This window comes from Cherax quadricarinatus, chromosome 15 (assembly GCF_038502225.1).
Source record: "Cherax quadricarinatus isolate ZL_2023a chromosome 15, ASM3850222v1, whole genome shotgun sequence".
NCBI lineage: Eukaryota > Metazoa > Arthropoda > Malacostraca > Decapoda > Parastacidae > Cherax > Cherax quadricarinatus.
Window position 1 is genome coordinate 9,155,150 of NC_091306.1, and position 13,190 is coordinate 9,168,339.

At 37.1% G+C, this 13,190-nt stretch overlaps 1 protein-coding gene across 1 annotated transcript in view; it reads right to left on the minus strand.

Moving 5' to 3' along the window:
• LOC128692017 (interleukin-1 receptor accessory protein-like 1) overlaps positions 1–13,190 on the minus strand; it is a 50,340-nt gene that overhangs the window by 18,369 nt on the left and 18,781 nt on the right. Inside the window, exons 3-4 of the mRNA XM_070085125.1 lie at positions 7,269–7,433; positions 6,213–6,394 (exon numbers count right to left, since the gene is read on the minus strand). Of these exons, the coding sequence (XP_069941226.1) occupies positions 6,213–6,394; positions 7,269–7,433 (347 nt within the window). The remainder of the gene's footprint in view (positions 1–6,212; positions 6,395–7,268; positions 7,434–13,190) is intronic.

The window sequence follows — 13,190 nt, forward strand, 5'->3', positions numbered from 1 at the left end:
AACTTCTCTATTGTCAAAACTTATCTATTGTCAAAACTTCTCTATTGTCAAAACTTCTCTATTGTCAAAACTTCTCTATTATCAAAACTTCTCTATTGTCAAAACTTCTCTATTATCAAAACTTCTCTATTGTCAAAACTTCTCTATTATCAAAACTTCTCTATTGTCAAAACTTCTCTATTATCAAAACTTCTCTATTATCAAAACTTCTCTATTGTCAAAACTTCTCTATTGTCAAAACTTCTCTATTATCAAAACTTCTCTATTGTCAAAACTTCTCTATTGTCAAAACTTCTCTATTATCATAACTTTTCTATTATCAAAACTTCTCTATTGTCAAAACTTCTCTATTGTCAAAACTTCTCTATTATCAAAACTTCTCTATTGTCAAAACTTCTCTATTATCAAAACTTCTATTTTGTCAAAACTTCTCTATTATCATAACTTTTCTATTATCAAAGAACTTCTGTACAATCAGAGCATTTCTCTACAATCAGAGCACTTCGGTACAATCAGAACACTTCTGTACAATCAGAGCACTTCTGTACAATCAGAGCACTTCTCTACAATCAGAGCACTTCTCTACAATCAGAGCACTTTTGTACAATCAAAGCACTTCTGTACAATCAGAGCACTTCTGTACAATCAGAGCACTTCTCTACAATCAGAGCACTTCTGTACAATCAGAGCACTTCTGTACAATCAGAGCACTTCTCTACAATCAGAGCACTTCTGTACAATCAGAGCACTTCTCTACAGTCAGAGCACTTCTCTACAATCAGAGCACTTCTCTACAATCAGAGCACTTCTCTACAATCAGAGCACTTCTCTACAGTCAGAGCACTTCTGTACAATCAAAGCACTTCTCTACAATCATAGCCCTTCTCTACAGTCGGAGTACTTCTGTACAATCAGAGCCCTTCTGTACAATCAGAGCACTTCTCTACAATCAGAGCACTTCTGTACAATCAGAGCACTTCTCTACAATCAGAGCACTTCTGTACAATCAGAGCACTTCTCTACAATCAGAACACTTCTGTACAATCAGAGCACTTCTCTACAATCAGAGCCCTTCTGTACAATCAGAGGACTTCTCTACAATCAGAGCACTACTGTACAATCAGAGCACTTCTCTACAATCAGAGCACTTCTGTACAATCAGAGCACTTTTGTACAATCAAAGCACTTCTCTACAATCAGAGCACTTCTCTACAGTCAGAGCCCTTCTGTACAATCAGAGCACTTCTGTACAATCAGAGCACTTCTGTACAGTCAGAGCACTTCTGTACAATCAGAGTACTTCTGTACAATCAGAGCACTTCTGTACAATCAGAGTACTTCTGTACAATCAGAGCACTTCTGTACAATCAGAGCACTTCTGTACAGTCATAGCGCTTCTGTACAATCAGAGTATTTCTGTACAATCAGAGTACTTCTGTACAATCAGAGCACTTCTGTACAATCAGAGCACTTCTGTACAGTCAGAGCACTTCTGTACAATCAGAGCACTTCTGTACAATCAGAGCACTTCTGTACAATCAGAGCACTTCTGTACAATCAGAGCACTTCTGTACAATCAGAGTACCTCTGTACAATCAGAGTACTTCTGTGCAATCAGAGTACTTCTGTACAATCAGAGCACTTCTGTACAATCAGAGCACTTCTGTACAGTCAGAGCACTTCTGTACGATCAGAGCACTTCTGTACTATCAGAGCACTTCTGTACAGTCAGAGCACTTCTGTACAATCAGAGTACTTCTGTACAATCAGAGCACTTCTGTACAATCAGAGTACTTCTGTACAATCAGAGCACTTCTGTACAATCAGACAATCAGAGCACTTCTGTACAATCAGAGTACTTCTGTACAATCAGAGCACTTCTGTGCAATCAGAGTACTTCTGTACAATCAGAGCACTTCTGTACAATCAGAGCACTTCTGTGCAATCAGAGCACTTCTGTACAATCAGAGCACTTCTGTACAATCAGAGCACTTCTGTACAATCAGAGCACTTCTCTACAATCAGACAATCAGAGCACTTCTGTACAATCAGAGTACTTCTGTACAATCAGAGCACTTCTGTGCAATCAGAGCACTTCTGTACAATCAGAGCACTTCTGTACAATCAGAGCACTTCTCTACAATCAGACAATCAGAGCACTTCTGTACAATCAGACAATCAGAGCACTTCTCTACAATCAGACAATCAGAGCACTTCTGTACAATCAGACAATCAGAGCACTTCTGTACAATCAGACAATCAGAGCACTTCTGTACAATCAGACAATCAGAGCACTTCTCTATAATCAATAAACTTAAACAGGCGAAAATCACAAACGCTTATTATTTTTTTTAATTTACTTTCATTAAATGATGCTCATGTCTGAACAATATTGGCACTCAGTTGACAGGAACAAAATTGATGACTGGCGCTGTTGTCACAAAACACTACAAACAGTTAATTAATTTATTGGCCAATACGTGCATCGGAGCGCAGACATTACTGGTAGCTTGAATCACCAGCGGAATGTTTAGTCTGTGTGTTACACATAGTGTATTTACATGTTGCATATTAAATACATATGCCTTGTACCCGGCACTGACGTCGGGGAAATATATATATATATATATATATATATATATATATATATATATATATATATATATATATATATATATATATATATATATATATATATATATATATATATAGGATGGGGTCCACCTCTGGTGTAAATTGTGGGACCCATAGCCTCGGAGAAGTGGATAAAAAGGCTTCAAGGAAGAATATTTGGATTTCTTCCTGAAGCTGTTTGAATATTCCACTTCCCCTACCACCCCATCTTTTAATATATTGTTTTTTACCAATAGGAATATTTTATTACATAATATGGTACAGAAGATTTAAGAGATACATTGTTGATATAAAGGTGGCATATAACGTACATGTTGTTACGTGTGTATCACCGATTATAAGGCGAAAATCTCATCCAGCTCCAGCCGAATATGTAAAACTGGTCAATTAGCAAGAACTCGTTTAAAATTAAGTCCTTTCTGAAACTTTCTCTTATACGTTTAGAGATATATTTTTTTCATTAATGTTTATGTAAAAATTTTTAATTTTGCACCAAAAGTATCTTAGAAAACTTACCTAACCTTATTATAACAAGAACAATTTATTTTAGCCTAACCCAACTAAATATATTTTAGATTTGTTTACAGTAATTTAATGCTAAACAAACACAGTGAAAAATATTTTTTTCGGTAGGTTCAGAATGATTTTGGCGAAATTATTGCATACACAAATTTTCGCTTGTCCTATGTGGCAAGATGAACGTTGCTATTTAAGCCAAGATCGCAAGTTCTGCCTATTCGGCACGATATATACACACATATATATATATATATATATATATATATATATATATATATATATATATATATATATATATATATATATATATATATGTATATATATATATATGTATATATGTATATTGGAGGATAGATGTATATTGGAGGATAGATGGGCTAATGAGAGCATAGGCAATGGGGTCGAAGAGGTATGGGGTAGGTTTAAAAATGTAGTGTTAGAGTGTTCAGCAGAAGTTTGTGGTTACAGGAAAGTGGGTGCAGGAGGGAAGAGGAGCGATTGGTGGAATGATGATGTAAAGAGAGTAGTAAGGGAGAAAAAGTTAGCATATGAGAAGTTTTTACAAAGTAGAAGTGATGCAAGGAGGGAAGAGTATATGGAGAAAAAGAGAGAAGTTAAGAGAGTGGTGAAGCAATGTAAAAAGAGAGCAAATGAGAGAGTGGGTGAGATGTTATCAACAAATTTTGTTGAAAATAAGAAAAAGTTTTGGAGTGAGATTAACAAGTTAAGAAAGCCTAGAGAACAAATGGATTTGTCAGTTAAAAATAGGAGAGGAGAGTTATTAAATGGAGAGGTAGAGGTATTGGGAAGATGGAAGGAATATTTTGAGAAATTGTTAAATGTTGATGAAGATAGGGAAGCTGTGATTTCGTGTATAGGGCAAGGAGGAATAACATCTTGTAGGAGTGAGGAAGAGCCAGTTGTGAGTGTGGGGGAAGTTCGTGAGGCAGTAGGTAAAATGAAAGGGGGTAAGGCAGCCGGGATTGATGGGATAAAGATAGAAATGTTAAAAGCAGGTGGGGATATAGTTTTGGAGTGGTTGGTGCAATTATTTAATAAATGTATGGAAGAGGGTAAGGTACCTAGGGATTGGCAGACAGCATGCATAGTTCCTTTGTATAAAGGCAAAGGGGATAAAAGAGAGTGCAAAAATTATAGGGGGATAAGTCTGTTGAGTGTACCTGGTAAAGTGTATGGTAGAGTTATAATTGAAAGAATTAAGAGTAAGACGGAGAATAGGATAGCAGATGAACAAGGAGGCTTTAGGAAAGGTAGGGGGTGTGTGGACCAGGTGTTTACAGTGAAACATATAAGTGAACAGTATTTAGATAAGGCTAAAGAGGTCTTTGTGGCATTTATGGATTTGGAAAAGGCGTATGACAGGGTGGATAGGGGGGCAATGTGGCAGATGTTGCAAGTGTATGGTGTAGGAGGTAGGTTACTGAAAGCAGTGAAGAGTTTTTACGAGGATAGTGAGGCTCAAGTTAGAGTATATAGGAAAGAGGGAAATTTTTTCCCAGTAAAAGTAGGCCTTAGACAAGGATGTGTGATGTCACCGTGGTTGTTTAATATATTTATAGATGGGGTTGTAAGAGAAGTAAATGCGAGGGTCTTGGCAAGAGGCGTGGAGTTAAAAGATAAAGAATCACACACAAAGTGGGAGTTGTCACAGCTGCTCTTTGCCGATGACACTGTGCTCTTGGGAGATTCTGAAGAGAAGTTGCAGAGATTGGTGGATGAATTTGGTAGGGTGTGCAAAAGAAGAAAATTAAAGGTGAATACAGGAAAGAGTAAGGTTATGAGGATAACAAAAAGATTAGGTGATGAAAGATTGAATATCAGATTGGAGGGAGAGAGTATGGAGGAGGTGAACGTATTCAGATATTTGGGAGTGGACGTGTCAGCGGATGGGTCTATGAAAGATGAGGTGAATCATAGAATTGATGAGGGAAAAAGAGTGAGTGGTGCACTTAGGAGTCTGTGGAGACAAAGAACTTTGTCCTTGGAGGCAAAGAGGGGAATGTATGAGAGTATAGTTTTACCAACGCTCTTATATGGGTGTGAAGCGTGGGTGATGAATGTTGCAGCGAGGAGAAGGCTGGAGGCAGTGGAGATGTCATGTCTGAGGGCAATGTGTGGTGTGAATATAATGCAGAGAATTCGTAGTTTGGAAGTTAGGAGGAGGTGCGGGATTACCAAAACTGTTGTCCAGAGGGCTGAGGAAGGGTTGTTGAGGTGGTTCGGACATGTAGAGAGAATGGAGCGAAACAGAATGACTTCAAGAGTGTATCAGTCTGTAGTGGAAGGAAGGCGGGGTAGGGGTCGGCCTAGGAAGGGTTGGAGGGAGGGGGTAAAGGAGGTTTTGTGTGCGAGGGGCTTGGACTTCCAGCAGGCATGCGTGAGCGTGTTTGATAGGAGTGAATGGAGACAAATGGTTTTTAATACTTGACGTGCTGTTGGAGTGTGAGCAAAGTAACATTTATGAAGGGATTCAGGGAAACCGGCAGGCCGGACTTGAGTCCTGGAGATGGGAAGTACAGTGCCTGCACTCTGAAGGAGGGGTGTTAATGTTGCAGTTTAAAAACTGTAGTGTAAAGCACCCTTCTGGCAAGACAGTGATGGAGTGAATGATGGTGAAAGTTTTTCTTTTTCGGGCCACCCTGCCTTGGTGGGAATCGGCCGGTGTGATAATAAAAAAAAAAATATATATATATATATATATATATATATATATATATATATATATATATATATATATATATATACATGTATATATAATGTGTGTGTGTGTGTGCAATAAGATCACAGTACACAGGTGATATCACAATATGTAAAGCAACCACTCTGAAAAAAAAATATTAAAATTCCAAGCGCTTTCATGATGAGAGAAATCACGAATGCGCTTGGAATTTCACCATTTTTTATCCAGTGGATGTTTGGCATACTGAATTGTATGTTGAATACCAGAAAGGGCAACATTGTTTTGGTACACAATACTAAGGTGTGGGCGAGTTAACCCGTGTGCTGGCTCGCCTCCACAGGTCGTCAAAGATGCTTACTGTTAACACAGAGACTGATGTTCCTGGTGACGGAGGTGCGGTTGGAGGCGGTGACGGTGCATGTGTAGTGACCTTCGTCCGTCGGCAGGGCCTCATCGGTCTCCAGGGTCTCCAGTTGGCAGTAGGTTTCCTTGAAGGTGCTCGTCTCTCGTCCCCACGGGTACGTCTTGCCCTTGAAAGACCTGCAGCACGGGAAGAACAGTTTGAGGTGCATTGAGGGAGACTAATTTGCGTTCCAGTCGAGGAGAGTAGTTTGTGTTCCATTCAGGGAGAATAATTTGTGTTACAGTCAGGGAGAATAGTTTGTATTCCAGTGAGGGAGAGTAGTTTATGTTTCAGTCAGGTAGATAACTGATATTATTTGCAAAAAATGATTGAAATTATAAACACTTTTAATTTTTGTAATTAAAAAAAGTATCTTTTGTCTCGTTTGATTACAATTGTTAAGCAGCTTTGATCATCCACTGAGCAGTCGAGCCAATAATTACCTATCAAATGATTCACTACTCATTTACATATTAAACTGATGAATTACAGAATCTACCTATTAAACAAGCTGGTAACAAGTTCGAATCATATGACTCCCTTGCTAGAATTATCCTGATTTATAAACATTCAATAGAGTTGTTTAGCCTCACTGACTGAACTTTCGCCACTAGTAAGCAGACTCACTTTACAGAAGAAGCCTTTATTGGAACAATGTTTCGCCCTGTGTGAGCTGACGTGGCTCTGTTCAAAGCGAATGATTTGTATCAATAAAACAACATTGCTATTGTTTTTCTCACCGCTGTCGGCCGGACGTGGTTACAAGTCTGATTATAAGTCTTGTTACTGGTATTATCAAGACTTGGACAGACAAGCAAACAATACACTATCTATTGTGATAATACTAAAATCTATCGTCTATTGCCCTTGAAGCTAATGTAAACAACTTCAGAATGTCCAGATGATTATTATTATTATTATTATTATTATTATTATAAACACTACCAGGGTTCACTGTCAGCCGTCACAACACAAACACTACCAGCCCACACGGAGAACACTCTCTCTCACCAGGTGATATTGAAGGTGTTGTTGCCGTAGTGGTTGAGGGGAAAGCCCAGGAGGATGTGAGGACAGCAGTGAAGAGTATGTCTTCTGGTGGTGGTGACGTTCTCGTACACCTGACGAAGGGAGAGCTCCTCCTGCTGTGGCAGTGTGGCACACGGACACTCTTCTCTACCAAGACCAGAATGATAAATCGTGTAAAGAATTATAAAAGTCTGTCATTTCAAGTCTTTCATTCAAAGAATATCATTCAAAGATTATTATTCGATGCCTATCATTTAAAGCCTATCATTTAAAGTATCATATAAAGTCTATCATTTCAAGCCTATCATTCAAAGCCTATCATTCATCGACTATTATTCAAGACCTATCATTAAAAGCCTGTCACTCAAAGCCTTTCATTCAAGGCTTGTTGTCCAGTTCAGAGAATATCCCTTTACAGCCTACCATCCAAAGCATATCATTCATCATTTAGTACACATCATTATAGCCTATCGTCTAAAGCCTATCATTAAACATTATAATGCAAAGCCCATTGATGGAGAGGTAGATTCTTCGGGTGCTAGATGCAGCTGGATTCTTCGTTTGCTAGATACAGAGGTAGATTCTTCGTGTGCTAGATGCAGAGGTAGATTCATCGTTAGGTGCAGAGGTAGATTCTTCGTGACTCATATGAGTCGCGTGTCGTCGCGCGTCAGGTGTTGTTTTATTGTGGGATGTGATGGTGACGTGTGGTCTAGACCCTTTATATGCCTTCCTTTGATGCATTACTCTTATTGTTCCTTGATAATGTGAGTAGTCATGAAAGCGATTGGAATTTCACTATTCTTTCACAGTGGTTGTTTTCCATATTCTGAAATCACCTGTTAACTGTGATCTTATTGCATATATATATATATATATATATATATATATATATATATATATATATATATATATATATATATATATATATATATATATATATATATATATATATATATATATATATATATATATATATATATATATATATGTCGTGCCGAATAGGCAGAACTTGTCTTAAATAGCAACGCTCATCTTGCCATATAAGACAAGCCAAAATTTGTGTATGCAATTATTTCGCCAAAATCATTCTGAACCTAACGAAAAAAAATTATTTCACTGTGTTTGTTTAGTATTAAATTATTATAAACAAATCTAAAATATATTTAGTTGGGTTAGGCTAAAATAAATTGTTCTTGTCATAATAAGGTTAGGTAAGTTTTCTAAGATTCTTTTGGAGAAAAATAAAAAAATTTACATTAACATTAATGAAAAAATATATCTTTAATTGTATAAGAGAAAATTTTAGAAAGGACTTAATTTTAAATGAGTTCTTGCTAATTGACCAGTTTTACATATTCAGCACGACGTATATATATATATATATATATATATATATATATATATATATATATATATATATATATATATATATATATATATATATATATATATATATATATATATATATATATATATATATATATGTATGTATATTCAACAAGTCGGCCGTCTCCCACCAAGGCAGGGTGACCCAAAAAAGAAAGAAAATCCCAAAAAAGAAAATACTTTCATCATCATTCAACACTTTCACCACACTCACACATTATCACTGTTTATGCAGAGGTGCTCAGAATAAAACAGTTTAGTAGCATACACATATAAAGATACACAACATATACCTCCAAACTGCCAATATCCCAAACCCCTCCTTTAAAGTGCAGGCATTGTACTTCCCATTTCCAGGACTCAAGTCCGACTATATGAAAATAACCGGTTTCCCTGAATCCCTTCACTAAATATTACCCTGTTCACACTCCAACAGATCGTCAGGTCCCAAGTACCATTCGTCTCCATTCACTCCTATCTAACACGCTCATGCACGCTTGCTGGAAGTCCAAGCCCCTTGCCCACAAAACCTCCTTTACCCCCTCTCTCCAACCCTTTCGAGGACGACCCCTACCCCGCCTTCCTTCCTCTATAGATTTATATGCTTTCCATGTCATTCTACTTTGATCCATTCTCTCTAAAGGACCAAACCACCTCAACAACCCCTCTTCTGCTCTCTGACTAATATTTTTATTAACTCCACACCTTTTCCTAATTTCCACACTGCCTCCAACCGTCTCCTCGCTGCTGCATTTACCACCCAAGCTTCACACCCATATAAGAGTGTTGGTACTACTATACTTTCATACATTCCCTTCTTTGCCTCCATAGATAACGTTTTTTGACTCCACATATACCTCAACGCACCACTCACCTTTTTTCCCTCATCAATTCTATGATTAACCTCATCCTTCATAAATCCATCCGCCGACACGTCAACTCCCAAGTATCTGAAAGCATTCACTTCTTCCATACTCCTCCTCCCCAATTTGATATCCAATTTTTCTTTATCTAAATCATTTGATACCCTCATCACCTTACTCTTTACTATGTTCACTTTCAACTTTCTACCTTTACACACATTCCCAAACTCATCCACTAAGCTTTGCAATTTTTCTTTAGAATCTCCCATAAGCACAGTATCATCAGCAAAAAGTAACTGTGTCAATTCCCATTCTGAATTTGATTCCCCATAATTTAATCCCACCCCTCTCCCAAACACCCTAGCATTTACTTCTTTTACAACCCCATCTATAAATATATTAAACAACCATGGTGACATTACACATCCCTGTCTAAGATCTACTTTTACCGGGAAGTAGTCTCCCTCTCTTCTACACACCCTAACCTGAGCCTCACTATCCTCATAAAAACTCTATATAGCATTTAATAACTTACCACCTATTCCATATACTTGCAACATCTGCCACATTGCTCCTCTATCCACTCTATCATATGCCTTTTCTAAATCCATAAATGCAATAAAAACTTCCCTACCTTTATCTAAATACTGTTCACATATATGCTTCAATGTAAACACTTGATCTACACATCCCCTACCCACTCTGAAACCTCCTTGCTCATCCGCAATCCTACATTCTGTCTTACCTCTAATTCTTTCAATTATAACCCTACCGTACACTTTTCCTGGTATACTCAGTAAACTTATTCCTCTATAATTTTTACAGTCTCTTTTGTCCCCTTTCCCTTTATATAAAGGGACTATACATGCTCTCCGCCAATCCCTAGGTACCTTCCCCTCTTTCATACATTTATTAAAGAAAAGTACCAACCACTCCAACACTATATCCCCCCCTGCTTTTAACATTTCTGTCATGATCCCATCAGTTCCAGCTGCTTTACCCCCTTTCATTCTACGTAATGCCTCACGTACCTCCCCCACACTTACATTCTGCTCTTCTTCACTCCTAAAAGATGGTATACCTTCCTGACCAGTGCATGAAATTACTGCCTCTCTTTCTTCATTAACATTTAAAAGTTCCTCAAAATATTCTCGCCATCTACCTAATACCTCCATCTCCCCATCTACTAACTCCCCTACTCTGTTTTTAACGGACAAATCCATACTTTCCCTAGGCTTTCTTAACTTGTTTAACTCACTCCAAATTTTTTTCTTATTTTCATTAAAATTTCTTGACAGTGCCTCTCCCACTCTACCATCTGCTCTCCTTTTGCACTCTCTCACCACTCTCTTTACCTTTCTTTTACTCTCCATATACTCTGCTCTTCTTATAACACTTCTGCTTTGTAAAAACCTCTCATAAGCTACCTTTTTCTCTTTTATCACACCCTTTACTTCATCATTCCACCAATCACTCCTCTTTCCTCCTGCTCCCACCCTCCTATAACCACAAACTTCTGCACCACATTCTAATACTGCATTTTTAAAACTATTCCAACCCTCTTCAACCCCCCCACTACTCATCTTTGCACTAGCCCACCTTTCTGTCAATAGTCGCTTATATCTCACCCGAACTTCCTCCTCCCTTAGTTTATACACTTTCACCTCCCTCTTACTTGTTGTTCCCACCTTCCTCTTTTCCCATCTACCTCTTACTCTAACTGAAGCTACAACTAAATAATGATCCGATATATCAGTTGCCCCTCTATAAACATGTACATCCTGGAGCCTACCCATCAACCTTTTATCCACCAATACTTTCATTATGTGCTACATCATACCTTGTATATTTATTTATCCTCTTTTTCATAAAATATGTATTACTTATTACCAAATCTCTTTCTACACATAGCTCAATTAAAGGCTCCCCATTTACATTTACCCCTGGCACTCCAAATTTACCTACTACTCCCTCCATAACATTTTTACCCACTTTAGCATTGAAATCCCCAACCACCATTACTCTCACACTTGATTCAAAACTCCCCACGCATTCACTCAACATTTCCCAAAATCTCTCTCTCTCCTCTACACTTCTCTCTTCTCCAGGTGCATACACACTTATTATAACCCACCTTTCACATCCAATCTTTATTTTACTCCACATAATGCTTGAATTAATACATTTATAGTCCCTCTTTTCCTGCCATAGCTTATTCTTCAACATTATTGCTACTCCTTCTTTAGCTCTAACTCTATTTGAAACCCGTGACCTAATCCCATTTATTCCTCTCCATTGAAACTCTCCCACCCCCTTCAGCTTTGTTTCACTTAAAGCCAGGACATCCAGCTTCTTCTCATTCATAACATCCACAATCATCTCTTTCTTATCATCTGCACAACATCCACGCACATTCAGACTTCCCACTTTGACAATTTTCTTATTATTATTCTTTTTAGTAATCTTTACAGGAAAAGGGGTTACTAGCCCATTGTTCCCGGCATTTTAGTTGACTTTTACAACACGCATGGCTTACGAAGGAAAGATTCTTATTCCACTTCCCCATGGATATAAAAGGAAAAGTAATAAGACCAAGAACTATTAATATAAAATCAAAGAAAACTCAGATGAGTGTGTATAAATAAATGTGTACATGTATGTGTAGTGTGACCTAAGTGTAAGTAGAAGTAGCAAGACATACCTGTAATCTTGCATATTTATGAGACAGACAAAAGACATCAGCAATCTTACCATCATGTAAAACAATTACAGGCTTTCGTTTTACACTCACTTGGCAGGACGGTAGTACCTCCCTGGGTGGTTGCTGTCTACCAACCTACTACCTACATAGATATATATATATATATATATATATATATATATATATATATATATATATATATATATATATATATATACATATATATATGAGCGTTGCTTAAATAGCAACGCTCATCTTGCCATATAGGACAAGTTAAAATTTGTGTATGCAATAATTTCGCCAAAATCATTCTGAGCCTAACGGAAAAAATATATTTGATTGTGTTTGTTTAGTATTAAATTATTGTAAACAAATCTAAAATATATTTAGTTGGGTTAGGCAAAAATAAATTATTGTTGTTATAATAAGGTTAGGTAAGTTTTCTAAGATCCTTTCGGTGCAAAATTAAAAATTTTTTACGTTAACATTAATCAAAAAAGTATATCTTTAAACTTATAAGAGAAAATTTTAGAAAGGACTTAATTTTAAATGATTTCTTGCTAATTGACCAGTTTTACATATTCAGCACGACATATATATATATATATATATATATATATATATATATATATATATATATATATATATATATATATATATATATATATATTGTATTGTATAAGGATCATCATTGCAAGGTATACAGGCTGTTCCAGTATAGAAGGGAACAATATTTAATTATATCATTATTTTTAAAGGGGTGGACCGGTAAGCCAGCGGAAGGCCTCGGTCAGATGACCAAAGCTCCAAAGGTGGGTCATCATCTAAGACCCGCGTCAGGAAACACTTGTCCTGTTTCCTGACGAACCTTACCTAACCTAACCTAAGGGAACAATATAAGAGAGAGTCAGGCGATACCTTGTCCAAAATACTGAATATTCTCTTCTGCAG